Source organism: Platalea leucorodia, assembly GCF_965183815.1.
Source record: "Platalea leucorodia genome assembly, chromosome: 4".
NCBI lineage: Eukaryota > Metazoa > Chordata > Aves > Pelecaniformes > Threskiornithidae > Platalea > Platalea leucorodia.
In genome coordinates this window covers 59250472-59273064 of record NC_138826.1, presented here as the reverse complement: position 1 = coordinate 59273064, position 22593 = coordinate 59250472, and the positions used below count along the sequence as shown (strand labels likewise).

The window sequence follows — 22593 nt, the reverse complement described above, 5'->3', positions numbered from 1 at the left end:
CCCCCAGCCCAAGTCCCATTTGAGAAAGGCAATAAGTGGGGAATGAAAAGACCCAAGCAGGCAGGCAGCTTAGATGCATCCAACATAAATGATCCATTTCAGTGCACAGTAGGAATTTCACTTTCTGTAAGCTGGGCTGTTTCATGATGTTTTCCACTTTGGTTTCTAAAACAGCTCCTTGCAAGTTATATCCATGCAAATACAAATAGTTGCCACTTGGAGTTGAGGGCTCAGTCCCTTTCAAAATGTTATCCATTTGTTCTAGATTCTAAAAAAGCAGTTTAGGAGTCAACTATTGAAATATTAGGATTTGATTTATCAAACAGGTTTAATAATATATAGCTTCATTCAGTGATTTATTTTTTTCTTTGAGAGTGAGTTCATTAATTTGGATAAGGCACTATGTGAGACCCAGAGGAAAGATGTTATTAAAGCAGAAAATATAACTAGTATTGATTGGATTTTTTAAAAAGTCTTTGTACAGTTTTTATTATTGTTGTTGGGGATTGTTTGTTTGGTTTACATTTTGAATAGCAAAATATCGCTACCAGCATGAGAAAATTTGATTTTTCATTCTTGCCATGCTTGCAATAGCTGTTTCTGCCTTGCGATTAAGTTTGGTCCCAGGGTTGACTATGATCTACCTTCAGGCCTGAGAAGCCAAAGATTCTCTTCTTTATTTCCACCTTCATTATCACAGTCCCATGGGATGGGCTGAACCCTCAGCAATGTGGCAGGGGTGAAGATCACACAAGCATACTTTGTCACATACTTTGGCTTGAAATAAAGGCATCATCTTACTTTCATTCTGCTGCAGTGCTGATTTGTGCACAGCTGATAATATTGAAAGCCTGATCCAAAGCCTGTGAAGTCAATGGAAATCTTTCTGTGGGTTTTGGACCAGACAGGAGAGAAGTACTTCACCATCACTGTTAGAAACTTGCCTCCATCTCAGTTGCTTGAGAACACTTCACGTGGCATTCATTAACATTTTGGGTAGGATTTTCATAATCCTAATATTATCCCACCAAAGTTAGCGTTAGGTTTCCTGTTTGTTTTTGCAGGAGCAAACCTAAGACAAATATTAGGTGGAGTTTTTTTTAAATCCACTTGTTGCTGACAGTCATGAGCAAAGTTAATGGATAATGCATTGGAAAGGATGACTGCCTCTCATTTCTAGACAGAAGGGCCATATTATCTGCCATGTGCATCTTCGGTAGTGATCTGCTTCAGCAGATATAAGACAGTGCTTAAGTACTCTTGCTCCAGCACTTTTCACAACCATTAAGCTCTACTTTTTAAAATACAAGTGTTTAAAACCTGGTTTAGAACCATAGGAGAGTCTCTAAATGGAGGTAGGTCAGTATTTCTGGAAAAAAAAAATAATGCAGTATAGATGTCTCTGAAAGACAGGAAGAAGCAGCACCACAGCCAAAAAGAAGGCAAAGCAAGCAGCCATGTTCATAACTAAGGAACATGAAATTCTTGTTCCTATGCCCTCTGTTTTAAGCCTGTGTTCCCAACAGTGGTCTTTCACAAAACTATCAACTGTCAACACTAGTTCGCTTTCTGGCAGAAACTATTAGTTTTGTCTACACATAATCTATCATGATTGTCTACCCAGTTTGAGATCTGAAAAACTTGTTTCATGTCAGGTAACAGCCCTGAATACTGAAAGTCTGCAGTACAACACTGAGGTCTGAATTTTCAAATATATTGTCCGGTACTGTGGATGAAATTGCCCATAATTAAGTGTGTACAGAATTGTGAGTACCATTAATTACCCGTACACTTAACCCAATATTGTTGTGATTATACATATAATCTTAAGGACAGATTGAAGCCTGGCTAAAAATTAGAGCCACCATCTCACTCTCCAGATGTCAGATTATTGTCAAGCAGTTCATCATTGAATTAAATTAACCATTATTCATATAGGTATTTATGGATAACTGTTGGAGAATATCAAGTGGTCAAGAATATAAGAAAGTGTATGGTGTTGTACATAAATGTTACATATGCGTTTTATTTGAATTGTCAATCAAATGTGGAGAATGAAAGGATTAAAAAAGGTATTCATCTTTTCCTAAGCATTGGTAAAAATGTGGACACTCCAGCTGTTTTACATGTGTATCTAGCAAGGATAATCCATTTATGTGTCTGTCTTGAAAGAATAGAGAAAGCTGGATGTGCTACACGGGATGTGAAGACTTTCTAGTGGATATGAATCTAACCCATTGTTTTTCAATCTCTTCCTTCCCTCTGCCCATGCCCTGACCCTCCCTCCCTCTTGCTAGGGAGTTTTCCAAAGAAAGAGAGAAGGCTAAGGCTCGGGGCGATTTCCAGAAGTTACGGGAAAAACAACAGCTAGAGGAGGATTTGAAAGGGTACTTAGACTGGATAACTCAAGCAGAAGATATTGACCCAGAAAATGAAGATGAAGGCATGGATGAGGAGAAGCCTCGAAACAGTAAGCAATTTTCTTCTGTCTGTCTCTCTCTCTGTGCTTTTAGCAAGGGAGCCCGTGCGCACCTGCTCTAGTGCTGAGACTGCTTATAAGGAAGAACAAGTTATTCCTGAGACTCTCACTATGCTTATACATTATTCCAGTTTAATTCCTGTAGGAAACTGTGGGCGGGAGAAATACGTGTACAATAATTTATATTGTTCTGCAGATCCTCAGTTTCTTGTTTGTGATACTGACATAAGATCCTGATATTAAACAGAAAAAAGATCGGTACTTGCTGTTAGAAGTCCACTACTGGGATAAGTTTTAAAATATACACCTATCTCCATTTATTTAGTCTCAGTTTAGTGTTGCAGACTGTTGACACATGGTTAATTACTTCGAAAACAAAGGTTTCAAGGCAAAGCAGTGCTACAGTATGGGAGAAGAGCCAAATCAGCCCTGTTGTACATTAAGTGGGCCATCTGTAACTCCGTTGAAATCAGTGGAATTGTGTTTGCTTTTGCCAGGCTGGAATTAAGCGCTCAGACCTTTCTTGTAATAGAACTATCTCTTACTCTTCTGTTCTGGAGTTGAGATGATGTTTGTGGAAAGTGCGAATTCACCAACTATTTCTTCTTATTAGAAATCCTCAGGAAGGAAGGGCTTGAAGAAAGCAGTGATTCCCTGCATTTCATTACCTTCATTGAATCTTCTCCTTCTACCTCCTCTTTTACCAGTACAGGCTATGTAACACTTAAGAAACACCTAGCAGTTATCATTGTGGGTCATGCACTTGGGAAATGTCAGAGTTGGAACCTTTAGACAGTTACACAGTTGTTAATGGACACTGGCTCTACGCTTAGCTTTCATTACAAAAATGTGCGTTTTCCTAGTTTGATTTTGGAAGAGAAGACATGAAACATTTCCCTAGAGATCACCCTTCCTACCAAACAAGTAAAATCCATGGGATGATCCAATCAGAAACATATCCTAGTAATAGGAAGATTGGACATGGGAAAGTTGTGCCTACAGAGTAAAGGAAGATTTGTATCAGATGCTTGTGATCTGGGGAGTAAGCACTGCTCCCTGTTGCTGCCAGAACATTTAAGTTCTTTTAGAAAAAAAAGCGGGGTCATTATATCAGGTCATACCCATGATACTTAAGTGTCTGGACTTGAAGGATTCACTGGGGTGACTTGCTCAGACTTTCCCCAAATCAGGTTGTTTTTATTTATATTGGTGCTTCATAGGACATATAGCTTACTTTCTCAATTTAACCTCAGTAATCACTCAGAAATGAATTTATTATTCATGGCCAAAATTTGCAGCTCTGATGCATATCATACACGGAAGGTGATGTCTGGTGATCCAGATTAATTACTTTGTAGATAGAATTTCCTATTTAAAAAAAAAGCCGAACTTGACTGCAGTAGTCTCTGGTTGGTATACTTATATGACATCTGAGTGGGGAGGCCAATGGCTGGCTTGACACACAGCTGCACTGAAGTCACCAGGAGGCTTTCCCTTGACTTCAGTGGGAACTGGGTCATGTTTATCACATTTCCTCTTAGGGACACGCCTGCTAAAGTGTGGGCATACTGGTAAGGTAGCATGATGAGAACCTGCCTTGGTTACTAGCAGATTTGAAGTTTTTTTCCTTTTTAATTAACACAAACATAATGCTGCTTTGGTAAAAGAGTTGTGAACTGTGTCAGATGTAGATTCATTGCATGTGCTGTGGCGTGGTGTCAATCCACATTTGAGCTAACAAGCTCCTTTTATGGGTGGTAAAGTTAAGAACTGAATATGCTCAGCTTGCTTTAGCTCTTCCTATTCAATTTAATAAGGCGAGTTTTGTAAGATATGGTTTATAAAATCAGTCCTCTTACATCTCACAAGTTCTCTAGAGTTTCACAGTTGGCTGTTAATGACAGAATTGCATGCTATTAGCAAACTAACTTGTTACCCATTTGTTTTCCAAACTAATAATGAAAAAGATGGAATACATGGAAAAGATGAAGGGTAATAGGTACAAGTTACTCTGGGGAGATTCCGACTGCGCAGAAGAGGAAAACTTTTCACAATGAGAACAATCAGCCATTGGAATAATCTCCCCAGGAAAGTGGTGGATTCCCCAACATCGGACACTTTTAAGATTTGGCTGGACAGGGTGCTGGGCCATCTTGTCTAGACTGTGTTTTTGCCAAGAAAGGTTGGACCCTTGAGGTCCCTTCCAGCCTGGAATTCTATGATTCAATGCCATTGATTCCAAGGGTCGGGTCTAAGGGCAGTGGTTGCTGACCAGTCCCTAGTACACAGCATATCATTCTCTGTGACATTGTGGTTTTGGGTCACATTATCTGTTTTTGTTACGTGACAGACCAGGCTTCGGAACAGATATCTCAGTGCTTAGTGCTATACAGTAGAATTATACCTCTGTGGAGATGAATTGCTCAGGATGCAAAGGAAGGCCATGGACTGATTTTGGCCATGTACTGGGAACAATGGTCATGCTAACTAAAGTCTCTGCACCAGAGAATAGCAGAGACCAAGCAAACAGGTCACTCCATGAAGTTTATTTGCCTATTCTTCTGACATATGTGCCCCATCTAGAGCAGGCTGTTGCTAGCAGTATTCTTCTTAGCACCTGTGGCCTGTATCTATGAATGCTATATTAATGTATCTTCTAGCTTTGGTGTACTATCCAGTGCCGTACCTTGGCCTTCTTCCCGCCACAGGCTTTTTTGACTATGGAAGTAAAGGGTCTCTGTGCTGCTGTCCTCTGGTGAGGAAGCAAATAGCCTCTGGATACAGATGATAAAGAGCAACACCCCCCACCCCATCACGAGGCCAATAAAAATACCCAGATGCATGCCCCCACCCAGCAGAGTTGCGGAGCTCACATTCTGGCTGTTGTATTTACTTTTGCACAATTGCAGGTACCGTATTGTTTAAGCTCTGTTGTATTTCTTAATACTTCTGAATTTCAATCTTTATTCACATGAGAAGTGAGAATGTATTTTCAAAGCCAAATAGCTTGCAGGCGTCCTCTCCTAAGATGTCATACTCACTTCATTGGTTGACATGCTTATCGGTCATGTATGTCATATGGGAAGAAACTGCTGGTATACTTACTATACCTACCTATGTGATTCCACATCTTGCTTATCTTAACCACCTATGAACATACCTTTCACAGAACCATCTCAACCCAGGCAGGTGCTGGAGACTAGTTTACTAACCAGCTCTGACAAGGCCTGTCTGCTCTCCTGAAGCTGTGTCACATTGCCGCTGTACTGCTCTTGGGGCTTGATAGATACCTGCTAGAAATGGGTTGAATGAACACTGTGTAACCAAATCAAACAGAGAACTAGAGGCCCTTTCCTTAATGGCTTCAGCTTAAGATAATACCACAGAAAAGGTGCCATGAGTAAGTGACAGGGTGTTTTGTTTGGGTTTTTTTTGTGTGTGTTATCTACTGTGTGGAATGTTTTGGCATTCTTGCCAGCAGTCAATCACCAGTAGGGTTAAACTGAGGGAGAAAGATGGTATTAATTCTCTTCCAAAAGCCATGTACAAAATAAACGCCAACTATAAGGGACAGACGGCACAGCAGTTCAGGCAGAGTTGAAAATGCCCTCAGGAATCTCTTTGGCTTGATTGCCCCCAAGAAATTTGAATCCCACCTGATAGCTCTGCTGAGCTTGCATTGCTGATGGTCCGATGTCTTCTTGTGTTTAGCTCTTGCTGAAAAAGCTCAGATGCTTCATATGCAGCTTCAGTGTGCTTCTCTCTCAAGCACTCTTCAAAGCTCACTGCCTTCTATCTCTAGCACAACGTCCCAAACTCCACAGAAGAGTGTTACTGCCTCTTGCCAGCACACTTTGTTCGGTATGAATTAATTAATAATGTTGACTTTTAAGGTATCAGCCCTCAGCCTTTCAGATATCAATTCACTGAAGTGCACAGGGCATTTCAGACCTCCCAAAGCTGCTGTTTTAGCTTAACATGCTTTAGGGGTTGCCTTTGCATCAGATATATTGCACTGATGCTCAGGAGCTGTGGGCTCCTGCCTGAACTCTGACAGTGACTCACACCGTTACTTTAAAGAAGTCACATCAGTTTTTGTTTCCTCAGTTTCCCCTTGGAGGTTGTTTGGAAGTTTGGGTTTTTTTTCTATAAAGAATATCAGAAGAGTTCAGAAGTTTAATTAAAATATATTTATTAAACTAGAGTCTCAGCTAATGTAAACTCTAAGATTCAGCAGTTTACAGCATCTGGGCTCTGACCCAGGTGGTCTACCTAAACTGAATCATCCCAAACACAGAGAACATATGTTTCCAGTTTCTTCTCTGTCCTTGGCTGCAGAGGCAGGTTTTGCTGTCCTCTTACTCTGTAGAGAGGGCTGCCTGCCTGTCAGCATAGGAACTGCCCCCTTAAAACAGAGAACACAAGGTGGAAGGGAAGAGAAATTCACTTGCATCCCCATTTGGTTTGGCTGCCTGTGCCAGTCCTTAGGGCATCATCAGTCATATTTTGTATATGCCACTGCTTTCCTGAAGCTGTCAAACCTTGCCCTAAGTCTCATTGGGTGTTTACAACCCTTAATGAAATGGTCAACAAGTCCAAGGACTACAACAACAAGAGCCTTAGTGGAGGAAAGGGTGAGAAAGAAAGATAAATGCAGCCAGAGTCGGACAATCTGTGCAGCCTTTAGCTGATGCTCTCCGTAGCAGAGGTCTTGGCATTCTTCTGAGGCAGTTTATTACCAGTTGTCTCTCACATGCATAGAGGGGCATTCACAGAGCAGGCTGAATTCATTCTCTGTGTTTTGGGAAGTGCATGTTTAAGGCAGTTTTTCCTTGTTGTTTGCAAACATGATTTTGCCATTATGGCAGATGTGAGGTGGGAAATGTGAAAAGGCTTCTGGGGGCTGTTTGTGTTGATGGTTTTCTTCTATGCTCTTTCCCTGATGGGCCTTCCGCACGGGAAGAAAACATTAATTTGACAGAGGAGAGAAACACATGTCATGGCACAAAACAGCTACTGAATTTCAAAATTACATGATAGCAAAGAGAACCATCCCTCCTGTTGCTACAGTAACTGGGAATTGGCCCTTTTTTTTTTTTTCTTCCTGAGAGTGATCTGGAATGCATCTGTGTTGCTGTGGGCAGAAGCAGGAAACCTCAATCCAACCCAGATTCTCCTCCTATTGAAATTAATTGGCAAAACTCCCATTGACTGCACTGGGGTCAGGAAAAAGCTGTGAATGGGCAGGGAGAAGTAATTTGATGTTTCTGACTGCTCAGATTCTGCCCTCCCTTCGTTTCCCTCTATTTCAGTTCTGTTTGGTGCTGCTGTCTGCAGTGTCAGTATGACCACATTAATGTCAACAGAGTCCCTAAGAGTAACACAGCCCACTGCTTGGCCTGGGATCTGATAACAAAGGCATTCTGTGATTCAAGACAACTCATTCTTCTAGTTAAGTTATATCCAAGGTAGTACTGTAAATTCAAGAGCTGATTCACAAGTAGCTTACCCTACAAAAATTTAAAGTTTAATCATACTCCAGGGCTCTATTGTAATAGGACTGATGACTGTAGATAATCAGGTTTTAATGTAACACAGCAGAAAAAGCAATACAAATCAATGCGTTGCCTATCAAAAGCATATAGCAATACTTCAGACAGTACATTAAATAATGAAAGGTATGGGAGGGAGGTTGACTGTACATGCAGATTTATGCCTCAGTTAAAGTGGAAATAGAAAGTGCCCTACTAAAGACAAAAAGTACAGAAATACAGGCAGGTTCTAAAATACGTAAAAAACTAAGCTGTTTAAAAATAAATAGTCTTGAATCTTCACCTTTAGAGCAATTATTTTAGTGCCTTAGTGACCTTTGGAAATGTTTGTTAACATCCGAGTTCACTACCTTTAAGGAATCAACTGCAACATAACTTTTTGGTGGACCACAAACTTTGTCTCACTCCTACAACCAGTGTTACTTGTGAACAGCACTAGTCATGACTGGGCAGTAGAGTGCATTTAATCACAGGCTTATGAGAGTCTTCCCTAGGAGAAAACGATTTTGAGACAGGGAGGGAGTTTTCAGCTGCAAAAGTAAAACTTTTAGGAGAAATTGGGACTTCTTGGACCACTAGAACTTTTGGAAAATCTGTGTCTTTCATGGAAACATTTTGTGCTTCTGAACATCAGGACAGAAATGAGAACAGGAGAGCTGATGGTTCAAATAGGAAAAGAGAAATTTGAGAAATCTAGAAATAGAAGCCTCAGTTATTTCAACCCAAACAGGGTTTTATTCCGAAAAGCTCCAATAGTAGTTTGACTCTATTATATAACAGGGATAAAAGCATGACCACCTTTCTCTAAAAGTTCAGGCTTTTTAGGATTTATCTATCAAATTCCTGTTGACTTGACTTCCTCTTGCAAAGTCAACTTTTATACCATAAGAAGACTCTGCTGATTTCAGTGAGGCTGTGTACCAAATACTTTCCATTGACTTTAATGGAAGTTGTCACTAAATCCTGTGCAACCCTTTGGAAAAGGCAGCGGTTTGAAGCTGTTGGCTAGAGAGAGTTTTGTGCACGGATCTAATCGGGATACCAAGACAAAAGAACACCAACTTGTTCAAATTTTACATTTAGTCATTTCATATGTCAGCTTGCTCTGTGGCCTCCGAATCATGTGCTTAGTGTGCTGACAACGAAGCAGCTTATTACTTTCAACCTGAAAAAATAGCATGGTGCTATGGGATAATGTCTAAGGCAGAAAGTACATAACAGGGTTTTCAAAGACTTGGTTACAGGCTAAAATTTCAGGGTGGCCTAAAAAACTCTTGGTGCATTTTCTATGATGAAATATAATGGGAAATGCACAGCTAGGAAATTAACACGGAAGATGTAGAGGGGGGAAATGAGAAAGTATATTTACAAGGTGTCTATTTTAAACTCGGTCTTGACCATCACTGTCTTAAAATTGTGTCTTCTTACTCTACGAGCAAAAAGATGATGTACTGAGTTAATTTTTGTTTCCTGTTTAACAGAACACACTTAAAACGCACTTGAACTTTTCTGTTGACAGCAAGTCAGTTCACCCTGATTTCTTCTAGTTTCATGTGCAGAATTTGACCCAATGTATTTCACATACACCTGGAAGGACATGGGCAACCACCCTTTGACAGGCATGTACAGCTTGATATTTTATAGGATTTTTGCCTATTGTCAAAAAGCAATTAAAAAAAACCACAGGATGCTCGCATGGGATTTAAGATCCTCTAAGCAAAAGGTTTAAGAGGCACAGGCTGGAAAAAGAAACCTTTATCAGTTTAGTTCCTCCAACACTAGTTGGTGATTTAAGAATGGTATCATATAACTTGGTTGCATTTTGCTTTCCATGCGTAAATACAAGGAAATAAAAGCCAGTGTTGTAAAATGATTTATTATCTGTCAAAACCTCACCTAAAGCGGAAGAAAGCACAATGTCATCTGCCTTTATCGTTGTCCACTGTTGTGGAAAATAATCATCTGGTAACTAAGAAAAGAATAGCTGCAGTGCCAGCAAGTGTAGGCATTTCACAAGGGCGCCTGATAGGTGTTTCACAAGGAGTTTAGTAACTGTGAGAGATTTATTCTCTTTCACCTGGAGACAGAGGGACAAAAGAAGTGGGGTTTGGTGTTTGCTGCACCACCAGTTTCTTCTAGGGAAAAACAAACCTCCATGTACTCAGCTGCGGAGGTTCCAAAACGTGGTTTGCTTGGACAGGAGTGACAGCAGCTCCCAGGCGTGTGCTGTGCCCAATGCATGCATTGTAGAAAACGGTCCCAGTGGCCTTTTTCTACCTTGCTATCTTTTGAAGTAGCTCATACGCTGCTCTTAATATAAATACTACACTTTGAGGGCACTTACTAAAAGGCCTTTGTAAATGATAAGTCAGCTTTGGTTTTGTTGTGTGGTTGTTCTCTTCTTCACAGAGAAGCTCAGATTGCAAAATGCTGCATGGGTTTGTGCTACAGATGTCAAGCTGGAGTCTATAATTAGCATGCTGCCTAGAAAAAGCTTCAGGGACATTAGTTCTCACATTGGGCTGAATCACTCCTGCAGTCCTTAGGCAAAAATCCTACTAAAGTTGCTGGGGATTTTGCCTGGGTAAGGACTTGGGCCCCAATCTGTTTCATCTGAGGTTAGTAACAAAACATGCAAGTGTCAGCGCTTGAAAATGTTGCCCAATGTGAGGTCTTCATGCGCCAGAGGCTTCTCTGCTCACACATGACTTCAATATTGTGTAACTGTCGTCCGCCAAAGGGAGAGCATGAGGTATTCAGGATCTGAAATTGCTTACAGAACTGAATAGTCCAGATAATACTGTTTGCCCAGTGCACAATTCCACAGGCTAAAATGCAGTTATATCTGGCATGAATTTGGCCCACTGTCGTTACTAACATTTTGCTTCCATAGCTGTACTTAAGGAAATGTGGAATCAGACCCAGATAAACTTTTATATCTTAAAAAGGAAAAACAACATATGTTAGAAAAGAATGAGAAAGCATTTGTGAGGCTTCATAGTGACCCTTTAGGTAGCTGCGGTAGCAGAGTTCCTAGGGCAACGATATTCAGCGCTGTAGGTGAGAGAAAGTAAAGCTGCCATTTAAAAGTGTCGCTTTCATTGTGTAACTTTCCGTGCAGCTGAAGTAGCAGAATAAAGATCATTTAGGGTGATTGTGCTTCCACTTTTGCCCCATGTTCCATCAATGTCAACAAAACTATGACGCCAACATTTGACTTTTTCCTATTGGAATGAAAACAAAACTGAGAGTAGACTTCCCTCCTGACTCTCTTCACATGTGGCTTTCTTTTTTCATTGTGAGTGAAAAAGCAAGGAAGTAGTAGGGCCTTATCCTTGATTGTTTTGTCTTCCTCCCTCTTTCCAAGAGGAGAAAAAAGGAAATACTTAGAGAGGAAAAAATTAGTTGTCTCAACAAAGTGAAATTAAAAACTTTGGCATTCAAGTTGTGCTTAGAAGTTTCATATACAACATTGATTCTTTAAAATATTTATGCAGGTTAATATTTGGAGAGGGAAGAAATGTTGTTCTGGGCTCTTTTGCCTAATTTAAAGAAAAAGGCACAGAAAGGCTAAACGGTGTTCTCAAGGTCACCTGCCCTCTCAGTGCCGGAGTCTCTCACACCATTCTCTTCCCTCTAGACCAGATTTTTGACCTTGGATTGCATCACACAAGGCATTTGCCGGTTTGATCAGGGTGGTTTTGAACTATTTTCCTTCTCTGGGAATTCACCATAATCATCTTAATCACTTCAACAGATAAAATTTTCTTGTTCCCCTGAATGTGTAGATGGTTCGCTCTGTGTAAGTTAATCAACAGGTTTGGTTTTTATTAGTAATATAATTTAACAACCCAGCTTTTATCAAAAAGCAGCATTTAGGTTCGTTGTCCTGTAGATTTCACAACTTCCCAGTTTTTCTCTCTCTTTCTGGTTGAAAGGAAGCTTTGATCATAAAACAAAAAGCAAGCAACCATTTGAAATCCTTCTTCCCCTTCCTCTCTGCTGATAGTTACTGCTGAGGGTAGGTAAATCCCATCTAACCAAACGCGATGTAGAAGTTGTTTATCTCAAGCCTGTGTTTGATGTCACAGCACAGTATGGAGAAAACAAATTGTTTCCTTTGTTTGAATGGAGAGCAAAAGAAGAAAGAGCTGCTGGTATTCAGGAAGCCTCAGGACAAAGCTGTGGCCAATGTTACAATCTATAATTCTGAAGTAATTCTGAAGTTCCAACATAGCATCAGAAGGCCTGATATTGTTTGGTGAAGGGGGAAAAGCATTTCTAGAAAGTAGAGCAGAGTAGCTCTTCAGTTTGGGGAAGGTGGGCCGAATTCAGGCATGTGTCTGACTCCAGCAGCCAGCTTCTTGAGTGAGTGCTGGTGAATAGTGACAGCTCTGAGATAACTAACTGACCCTGAAAGGGTCACGGCAGTGAGCATCTACCAAATCTCTGTGCCACTGCTGCCACTTTTGCGTGGAAGAAGGGAGGGCAGTGTGGAGAGCAAACTCCAAAACTGTGCTAATTTCTGCCCGCGGGCTAATTTTTATTTCTTACTCCCTTGCAGGCATCAAAAGCTACATAAATTAGATAAGCTCCCAGGCTGCTATAGTTCATGCCTGGAAAGAAACTTTTCCTATAAGATCCTCTGTGACTGAAAAAGTTTTGTGGTGATCTACCTGTGCTGTTGCTCTCTTGCAACTGAGGATCTGGCTTGTGTTGTTCAACTTACAGTTTTTTCCAGCTTCTCCCTTCCCTGATTCTTGTAACCTGGAGTGCAAACAACATTACACTGAGAACTGCTAGAGCAGTGATGTGTGACCAGCTACAGCATATAGAGGCTGACATTAATGTTGACAGGGCATTAAGTTTATCTACTGTAAAAGCTATTTCCCTAGCAGAGACTGTCTGGTGAGATAACACCTCTGTTTTGCCTGCTGGAAGAGAGACTTATGTTGATGTAGGAATCCTCTTATAGTATGAATATGTTAGAGAGAAATATCTTTGAAGGTAAGGCTTTAGAGAGAATCCATTGTTTATATAGCTGGGGACACCACCTTTGTGCAAATAAATTAATCTCCGTCTGCCCTGTTGGGAAGAACTTCTTGAAGTTGGCAGGATTTATCCACTGACACTGTGATTCCACTTGTCAAGAAGGGACATTAGAGGAAACAGTCTATGAGAAAACTGCCATTGCCATACCTTCTGACAAATTGAACGTGCTTTATTTCCCATGGTTAGAGAGGCGTAGAAGGCATTCAGTATCAGGATCTCCAGAGAAAATTTTAGGAATAAATGCCACGAACCCCCAGGCTGAGTATTTATACAGCAAAGCCATTTTTTAGATGCCTAACATGTGCTTAAATCTTTATAAGGGCACTTATAAAGTGGTTTTAAAAACTGTGGAGTACTCAGCAGTTCCTGCTGAAGTCAGTGAGAATGGCCCATGATCAGTGTTTGAAAATCAGTTATCATTGAGGATGTAGCCTTAAGAGTCTCTTCATTGAGAAGAAAGCATTGGTGAGCAGGACTGATAGCAGCTGAAACCCTGAGGATTTTTTAACATGGTATAAAGAACTGTCAGGAGAGAGGTTGTGGTGTTCAGTAATGGTAGCTGAGGGACATGGAGCATGTGTTTGGAGTTAGAAACAACCATTGGGGGTGAGAATTAGTTGTATTACAGTAATGCCAGCCGAGATCAAAGCCACAGTGTGCCTAACACTGTATATACACAAATTAAAAGTATATGTGTGTACTTCCTTTTTACAGGAAACCAAAGCTGGTATAGGTGGGGTTCAGCTGCCTAAACACACTCATCTCATGCCAATTTAGACACTTTGTGGTACCTGAGACGTTCATTGTAGACTGAGAGATAAAATACAGCATCTGGGGCTTGTGCTCTTGTGGTGTGATAGTTGGAAGGGCATATCCCAGGTGGGATGTCAAAAAATCCCATTCAGTGCCTCAGAGCAGGCAACTGAGTGTGGTTAATCCAAAGAGATGTAGGAAAATTTAGTACAACTAGAACCTTCAATATGGATCTTGTAAGCTAAATGTCTTTAAAATGTTCTTGGTAGATAGAAAAATGCGACAGGACCAACTGTAACAGAAATTGTTCTGATATGAGCTTTTTTCCCCCTTGGTCTAAGTGTGTATTCATCATGACTTATCTACTTATCTCTTTTTCTTCCTTATGTATTTTATATTATAACTTGAAGATTCATGTGCAGAAAGATAAATACTGAGGTCCAGACCTTGTATTCCTTGGCCCAGACCAAGAACTCTGGGTGGGATGGGGTCAAACTGGGAAGCCTCTAAGAGACCAGGACAGGCTGAGGGAGGCAGGAGGTACATTAGCAGAGCTCTCCCGGGGAAACTGTCACATCTTCCCTGCCCCTGACTGCAAGGTAGCTCGAGTAGTCCATCGCTTTCTTAAATGGATTCACAAGAGAGCACACAAGCATGCAAAGATAATAGTGTTTTGTTTTAAATGCAAGTGGGGTTAGAGAGCCGCCCCTGCTGTTGTGAAGGCAGGGCAGTGGAGCAGCGCGATGAGCTGTAGCTGACAGGAGGTCTGTGACGCTGTGATGTTCCTGCGGCAGAGCTCGGAGACAAGGAGTCTGGGCGACATTACACAGCTGAACTAGTATGTATGTTACCAAATTGATAGCCAGTGCTGGTGCAGCTGAGAAGAACTAGCAGTTGTGAATGGCACCCAGCCCTTCTCAGCACTTTGGTAGGAAGCCTGGGAAGGTTGCAGCAGGACCCAGTACAGGCACGGCTCTTACGGAGCAGCAGTCACACTCTCGCTCTGTGCCTGCTCGCTTCCGCTTATTGGGTGAGAAACTTCCCATCCACTCCAGTACAGACTGCTAATAGGATAAAAATCTCCGGTTGTATTTGCTCCTGGGAAGAGAAGCAGGTCTCTCCATCCCAGTTATCTCATAAACAACATCAAGCCTGGAGAGGTGGCGGGGGAAGGAAAATGTTTCCAACTGGGGAACCGAACTGAAAATAGCTGTGGCACTGAGTCTGCCTGCAGATTACAGCAGCTCTTCAGTTAGCAGGATTGTAGAGATAAGTCAACAGATTAGAGAATTGGCCTTTCAGATCTTGAGGCCTAAATTCAAATTCAGCTTTAGGGCGCATGGGTGTTTGTAGTGCTGCTCACGTCCTCGTTTCCATTTACAAAGTTCGCAAGCCACAGTGGGATGCATCTCACTTCTCCTTGTCCACTTGAGGAAGGACTGCAATCAGATGTGTCCCTCTAAGTACAAATTATAGAGATCTTGTAGTGGACCCAACGACAGGTAGCACGGGGGTCACTGGAGATCAGGATGAGGATGTTACCAACTACATTAAAATCCGAAGGCTTAAGTAGCAGAAGGGTTAAACATCAGAACAAGGATGCAGTGCAGAGCTGCGTGGATCCTCACAGATGTGCAGATCAAAATGTAAGTGTGTTATCTAGCTGTTTGAAGAACCACGAGCAGAATAACAGGGCTATGCCAGGTCACGAATGACTTGCTTTAAAACAGCTGTGTGAGGGAAGCTTGCATAACACCTGCCCACACTAAGCTTAGCTCAAGCTGTTGTTATCAGTCCCTCATTCTCCTGCATGCTAGAAGTATTTGCAAACTAGGAATCTGTTATTTCAAGGCCACTGTAAAATGCCTGTTTCTTTGGCTTGGGGTAATTGACCTATTCTCAGTGCCCTACTCAAGAGGTGTAAAAGCTTTAATTACAGGTTTGACAAGCTGTCTTTAAGGGCAAAACTCTTTAACTTCAATTCTTTGCTTTTCTCCTGGCTGCACAGTAACACACAGCCTGCCCAGCTAGCATGTCTCATGCTTCTGACTCATATGATATTGTGATAATAGCGTCTAGTATCAGACTAGTCATTATGTTAGCAAAAGTGTCTGAAAGAACACCACATGCAGGAGCAGCACACAAAATCACAAGCATTTTATTTACTAGGCACAGAAGAAATGTAGCAGACTGGGGTTTCAAAACAGAATTTTATGCACATTTCAGAATAGGAGAGGTGATTTCCATTTCAGATCATGAAGCTGAATAGAATCTGTTCAGTGTGATCCATGAATGCAACTACAGGGGTCCAGCGCTTTCACACAGCCCTAGCTCCAGAGTGACCTAGATCTGATGTGTGTATTGCTGTACCTGTTGATCAGTGAACTGAATTGCTTGATTGTTTACCATCAAGGAAGGCATCATCCAGAAGCCTTCTCACACATCCCACATGAATACTGCTATTAGAAAATGTCTGCACTTGCTGAGAATTAACCTCTGTCAGGCACTGCCTGTGCAACGGGACTGCTCAGGTGGACAGGGCCTTGCAGCTCTCTTTTCTTGACAATATTAATGCTTAAATATTTTGAGCAAGTCACTCCTAAATTAAGTCTTCCCAGACGCAGGAAGCATACGCTACTCTTTCAGCTTGCAGAGTGGTATTTCAGATGAAAATATTTGGTCACTTGTTCTTTCCCACAGTCCCTTCACCTGTGGCCCAGCCTCTGCCCAGTTGCCCTGCCTGTCCTTTGAAATAATACAGCCCAATTTCTCCCTCACATTCACTTTTCCTTCTTTTGTGATGTTCTGCCAACAAGGGCCAGCCTCCAGGAGAATAGTTTCCTTCTTCTATACCAGACATAGTCCTCAGAAAGACCTACCTTCTCGTTGGCACAATTCCTGCCTGAGCTCCCTGGCTGCAGGGTTGTGCGAGCTCCCTCCGGGAATGATTTCCATTGTGAGCTACCAGGGCCTGACTCCCCACCCACTGCACCATCCAAACCGTCCCTGCTGTCCTGATGTATCCTCTTATGTGCTGTAGCTCACAAACTGTAGGCCACTCACTGAGTTTTCAGGCATCACCCGCCTTGAAATGGCTTGTGACAGACAGGAATGTCGTAAAACAGCCAGAGCTGTATCTGTCACTTTGAAGCTCAGCAATTTAGGTGGCGAGTAGCTACTCTCCCCAGGGAGTTTCTGATGACCTAAGCAGATTGAGCTGGAACTAGCTTCTGTAATTTTTTTGCTTCTTCTGGGCTCTGCAGGGAAGGTGAATTCACAGGGCTGTGAACTGAAAGAAGAAAGATGCTTTTGCTGAAGTAGCCGTCCTCATCAATGTTACTGATTCACCACCCAGGTGTATATTTGTACGGGTGGGCCGATGCAGAAGTTCCCCCATGCACAGGAATTTCAGGAAACTTGTGGCCAGCTTTAAAACCACTTTTGTGCTTGAAACTTTTGTGCTGGTTATTTTCATTAACAACAATGCTAGTGAGCAAAACATGAATAGCGTCATGATTATTAGAGGGACAAAAGCAATCAAAGCAGGAGGGATTTTTTCTTTTAGTTGTCAGTCTCACTGTCTTGAGGGCACTTTCTTTGTGGTTAGTTGTTTTGTTCGTTATCAACATTTGTATCACTTCCCAACGCATTATCTGGAGTATTTGCAGCTCTCATGCCCCCATATCTAAGGCGCCTGCCAGACCAGCCTGCAGTAATAGAATCCTTCTGGTTTTCAAGTGAGATGCTCCTGCTTGTTGTGCCCATGTATCATTTTACAGCGTAGATTCAGGTGCATTTGATGGCACTGCTGCTTGTCCAACCTTCCTCTACTAAAAATCATAAAGAATGAGAGAGAAATCTTGCAGAACCATTCAGAATGTGCTGTTTGTGATTTGTTCACCATCGCAAAATACTGTTGAAAGAGTCATAGATCCTCAATTGTTTTGCTTTTCCTTTTTTCTTTCTTTTCTTCTTCTATTTTTTTTTTTTTTTTTTTTTTTTTTTTAATGAATTGCTTCAGAATTCTGTGGGCAACCAGAGGGGTTGCTAAAAAGTATTAGACTGACACCAGACACTTACGCTATAAACCATGTCCTGGCAAGTAAATGCCTTGCACTTTGGCACATTAGTTGTTGCTGCTAACAAGGCAAACAATGCAAGTCATTTATCAGACAAGAAAACCAGTTTAGGATGCCATAGGAGGATCCAGATTCAGGAGAGAGACATCTTTCAAGATCTGTTCTGGTAGCAGCTCTGTCACCCTGTGACCCAGCCCATCTGTCCTTCTTCAGCCACCGGGATTAAGAGAGTTACTTCCATTGCACTTGCAGGCAGATACTCTGCAGTGAATGGACTCCTATCACAGGCTTAGATGTTTGCTCAGCAGTAGAACCAGTTACCCAGGGAGATTGCTCGGTTTGCCCTTTTTAGCAGAGAGTTAGACTCCTTTCTGTAAAGTCTGCTTGTTTGGGTGAGTCCTACATCCTGTGTTTACAAGACATTTGAGATACCACAGATTATGCAAAGAATACCTTTGCTTTTCAGGCAGAGAAGTGCAAAGAGGATTTTAAGTTCTTCCTTTCAAATACAGAACAGAACATGCGTGAGGCTTGCAAAGGCCATCTCTTGGCAGGGCCAGGAGTTTGACTGTGCCCATTATGTGGTCCTCTGTGCAACGTGCATTCCACTTACCGGTTGGAATGAACAAATATTTGTGGGACGCTGGGTATTACTGTCAATATTGCTATAAAAAGAAGAAAACCGGTAGCTATTTAAAGTAGCTGAGGAGGTTGTTATACTAAAGTAAGTCCCAGGAAGATTAATTAGTGGCAAGGTAACGCATTCATAGGTGCGCAGTAACCTGCATGTGGTAATGACAGATCTGTTAATCACATGCCTGCACAATTGATACATATTGCTATCGCTCCTATTCCTCTTTGTGTATGGTATAAATTCACTTAGCCCGAGGCTATGTCCCCTCAGCACCATAGGATGTACATGTGCATCTGGTGACACTCCATAAGGGGAGGAGGACATGTAAAAGCAAGTCTTTTTATATAAAAAAATAAACATTGCGATTTATATTATAAAATATATAATTTATCTGTGAATGAAAGGTTTGACCATACGATACTCCATCTTAGTATCAGCAATGTTTCTACTTTCTACTGCTCCATTCAGTAAACTGTGCTACACTGCATCAGCCTTCAGTGATGCAGTCCAATGCCCAGCCTGGTTTCGCTGTAATGACAAGCCTTGTTACTACATACTAGCTGCAACATCTTTGCTGCTGGTGCACTGGTGTAAAGATCGTTTTACCGAAAAACCCTTTTCTATTTAACTGAAGTGGATACAGCTGGCAATCACTTTATGGCTCTTTATTACTATCCTAGATTCTGTGGCTGACCTTGAGTGAAAGTGTGAATCAAGCTCTCTCCTTGCAATTGCATTCACTTGTACGTAACCCAAAATTAGGTCATGCAAAGTGCATATATTACATGTATTTAATGTAATATTGTGTGTATAATACTGTCTGTATGGGCATTGGCCTCTGAGCCCTTGGTAGGCATTTTCAAAGTGTCTTCACAATTTTTATGGATTTTTTTTACTGCATTAGATTTGTTGGCATTCTGTCTAACTTTGGGAGGTACGTAGCCACCAAGATCCTACGTAGAGTTCAAGTTTCCTTGCCTCTTCTCCTGTAGAAGCTCTCCTACTGCAGAACTCCTTTTCAAAACAGAAAACCCAAAAGAGTTCCCCAGTCATACCTGGTATATCTTCCTGACAAAATCAGGAGATCTAGAGAAAACTAATCATATACCTCTGCAGTTTACTTTCTGCATACTGCTTGCATTTAAAAACATACTCATTGATCGTTCCCAAGACACTGTATGCATGTAGCAGAATGAAAGCTGTATCTTATTTAAATTAATGAATAAGATGAATGAGTGCAGCATTTCCAAAACAGGCAATGAGAAGAGGAAAGCTAGGGAATATTCATGTATTAATTAAAACGAGAGCTCTCCACTGAAAAAATATGAGTCGATCGATATACTGACAGCTGCCCATAGACTCATTCATGAAATGATGGCCATGAGAGACACCACGGGAAGCAGGGCTTTTACTGGAGACAAAGTCATTCACTTGATGCGCATTCTGGTAAAGGAAGCAGCCTAGATATTGCAATTTATTCTTGTTGTGCTTGATGGAAAAAGAAATCTTAAATCCCAGCTGAAGAATTCACAGGACTACTCTGCTCTTTAGATTTGCTTTATAGTTCTGCAGAGTCCCACTTGGGAGACATTAGCATCAGCAATAACTATAGTACTTAACGCTTATTGTAATGTGTTTCATCTGCAGAACTCAGAGAGATTTGCAAGGTGAGTGCAGAATTATAATCCTCCTTTTAGAGAAACTGAACAGATATGTAGAAAGGCTTGGTCATATGGCCAGGGTGACACATGAAGGTGAAATGGTGGTGGAGTCACGTCAGGTCTTTCTGGCCTCAAATGCCGTCATGGGCAAAAGGTGTGATTTAGACCCATATTTTGCAAAGTAATTCAATACCAGTAGAAACTGGCGTGTTGGAGAAACTGGCATCTAAGTGACCATATTAGAAAACACAATCAAGTGTATTGTTGCTTTTCATAATCTAAAAAACCCACTGTGGGTCTTTTTCGATATGAATGGACATACTGTTGGATAGTCATACTGTTTCAAGTCAGGTACCTAACCCAAGGGCATAAGGTAAATGCTCAGCCTGTCCATACGGTTGAGGGAGACATCAGTATGGCATTCATAAATCCTGTGATAGGAATCTATCTGCCTCTATAGCCTAACTGAAACAGCTAAATCTGAGATGTAAAGTCAGGCAATGTGAATAGCCTCTGACATACCTAGTTCTAAAACTAATGCCCAGATCTGCAAAGTCATGTAGTAACATGTCCCATTAAAATCTGTGAAAAATTTATGCTTTGTCTGTGTTTGTGGAACTGGGCACCCTTTGCCCAGGCATGATCTTCTCTGGGTCTTAAATTGTCACAGTATTAAAGTGAGATTCAGCAACAAGTGTGGCAACATTATATAATCCATGGAGATAAACCTGGATATTAGAATTACTTCCACTGCCGAGATGACAAATATGTCATAAATGCAAGACTCAACAGTGGTAATGATATTTCTGAACTCGGAGCAAATATTATTCTCCAAGTGTGTAAAGGGAAAATTATCTCAGGGCTACACAGAAGGGTATTTGCTTGTGCCAGCTTTCTGTTTCAGTGGTTGGCTGTCTTTTGGCAACCTGCCATCTAATAATTCATTGTATGTCCGTGGGGCATTTTGTTGCAGGAGCGACATATGTTAGTGCAAGAGTAGAGCGAGTGTAAATGCTTGATGCCAGTGACATGGAACAGAGGCTCTCAAAGGGTCTTGCACATCTGTCTGTCTAGCCAGTCACAGACTGCAGACGCTTTGTCCTTATTTCTGTCTGTTGGGTCTCAGAGATAGAATTAACATAACATGAAGAATTTCTCAGATTTATTTTTAAGGAAGCTGCTACATAGCTTTTGTTGTTGCTTTAGCTGCTGCAGGAATGCTATGTAAGTAATGTGAAACTGGAGTTTAGGTAGTCCAGGAGGAAAAGTCTACCTTCAGAAATGGGCCACACTGTGGCAAGATACAAGAAGTGCAAAGTGCAAAGGTTTCAGAAGAAACTGTAGAGAGAGTATAAAACCTACTGGTCCTTAGGGTTTGCACTCTGTTGAAACTGTGAAATACTTGCATGCCTTTAAAAAGTTGTTTCACCTCCCTTTAAAAAAAATGCTATACTATGCTATCTAGAGAATATGTAACTAATGGGAGATTTCATCAACCAGAGTGAATTATGGCTGTGATGATAAATCCAAAAAGAGATGTTGCCATGTATGCAAAGCCACCATGATTGGCCCCAGGAACAGGTACACTGGAACAGGTTGCCCAGAGTTGTGGATGCCCCTTCATTGGAAGTGTTCATCGTGTTGGACGGGGCTTTGAGCAACCTGATCTAGTGACAGATGTCCTTGCCCATGGCAGGAGGGGTGGGCTAGATGATCTTTAAAGGTCCCTTCCAACCCAAACCGTTCTGTGATTCTATGAAATATGTAATATCTTCTATGAGACCTATCCCTGTGTTGTTGTTAGTGGTTCACTGTGCTCGTTTGGTTGAAGTGAGCCTATATAGAACATCAGTATTTAGTTGCTTAACCCTAATACCTGAGGGTGTTAGGTGGGCAGTTGAATAGTACACACAGGGATCGATCACTGCCTTGCCCATGCTGCAGTTTGGACACTGAAGCGCCTTCAATGCAAAGTATGTGGTAGTTGGAAGATTAAATGGTCTGCTTCAAGGCGGGAGGTGGGGAGCCCACAGAGAGACAATGTGCCCTCTACTTCTGGCAGAACCAAGCCCCCTGGTGATCGCTGATTTGGTTACAAGCGGTGGACTTCTTGAAGTTGACAGAGAACCACACATGGCATAGGAGGTGAGGCACCAGGATTTCCACTGCTAAGTTGCTCTGTGCCCATGTGGGAGCAAATCTGCATTTGCCTCTCTTTTGCCTTTGTCTCAGCTCCCAAAATTTCAAGGAGGAAGTGGTCAGTGAGATGGCATAGTCTGTATACCATGGTCCTAAACATAACTCTGGTCTGGACTAGAGCCCACCATTTAGAAAAAACATCTCTTCCTGATTAAAACATTCCTGTGGTGGATTTACCACCAGC

The 22593-nt window shown here is 41.6% G+C and overlaps 1 protein-coding gene across 20 annotated transcripts in view; it reads left to right on the top strand.

Annotated features, from left to right (window-relative positions):
* CACNA1C (calcium voltage-gated channel subunit alpha1 C) overlaps nucleotides 1-22593 on the top strand; it is a gene marked incomplete at its 5' end in the record, with an annotated part of 481188 nt that overhangs the window by 336589 nt on the left and 122006 nt on the right. For all 20 annotated transcript variants that reach the window (XM_082309318.1, XM_082309328.1, XM_082309322.1 and 17 more), the window contains one exon: nucleotides 2298-2470. In XM_082309318.1, coding sequence (XP_082165444.1) covers nucleotides 2298-2470 — 173 coding nt within the window. The remainder of the gene's footprint in view (nucleotides 1-2297; nucleotides 2471-22593) is intronic.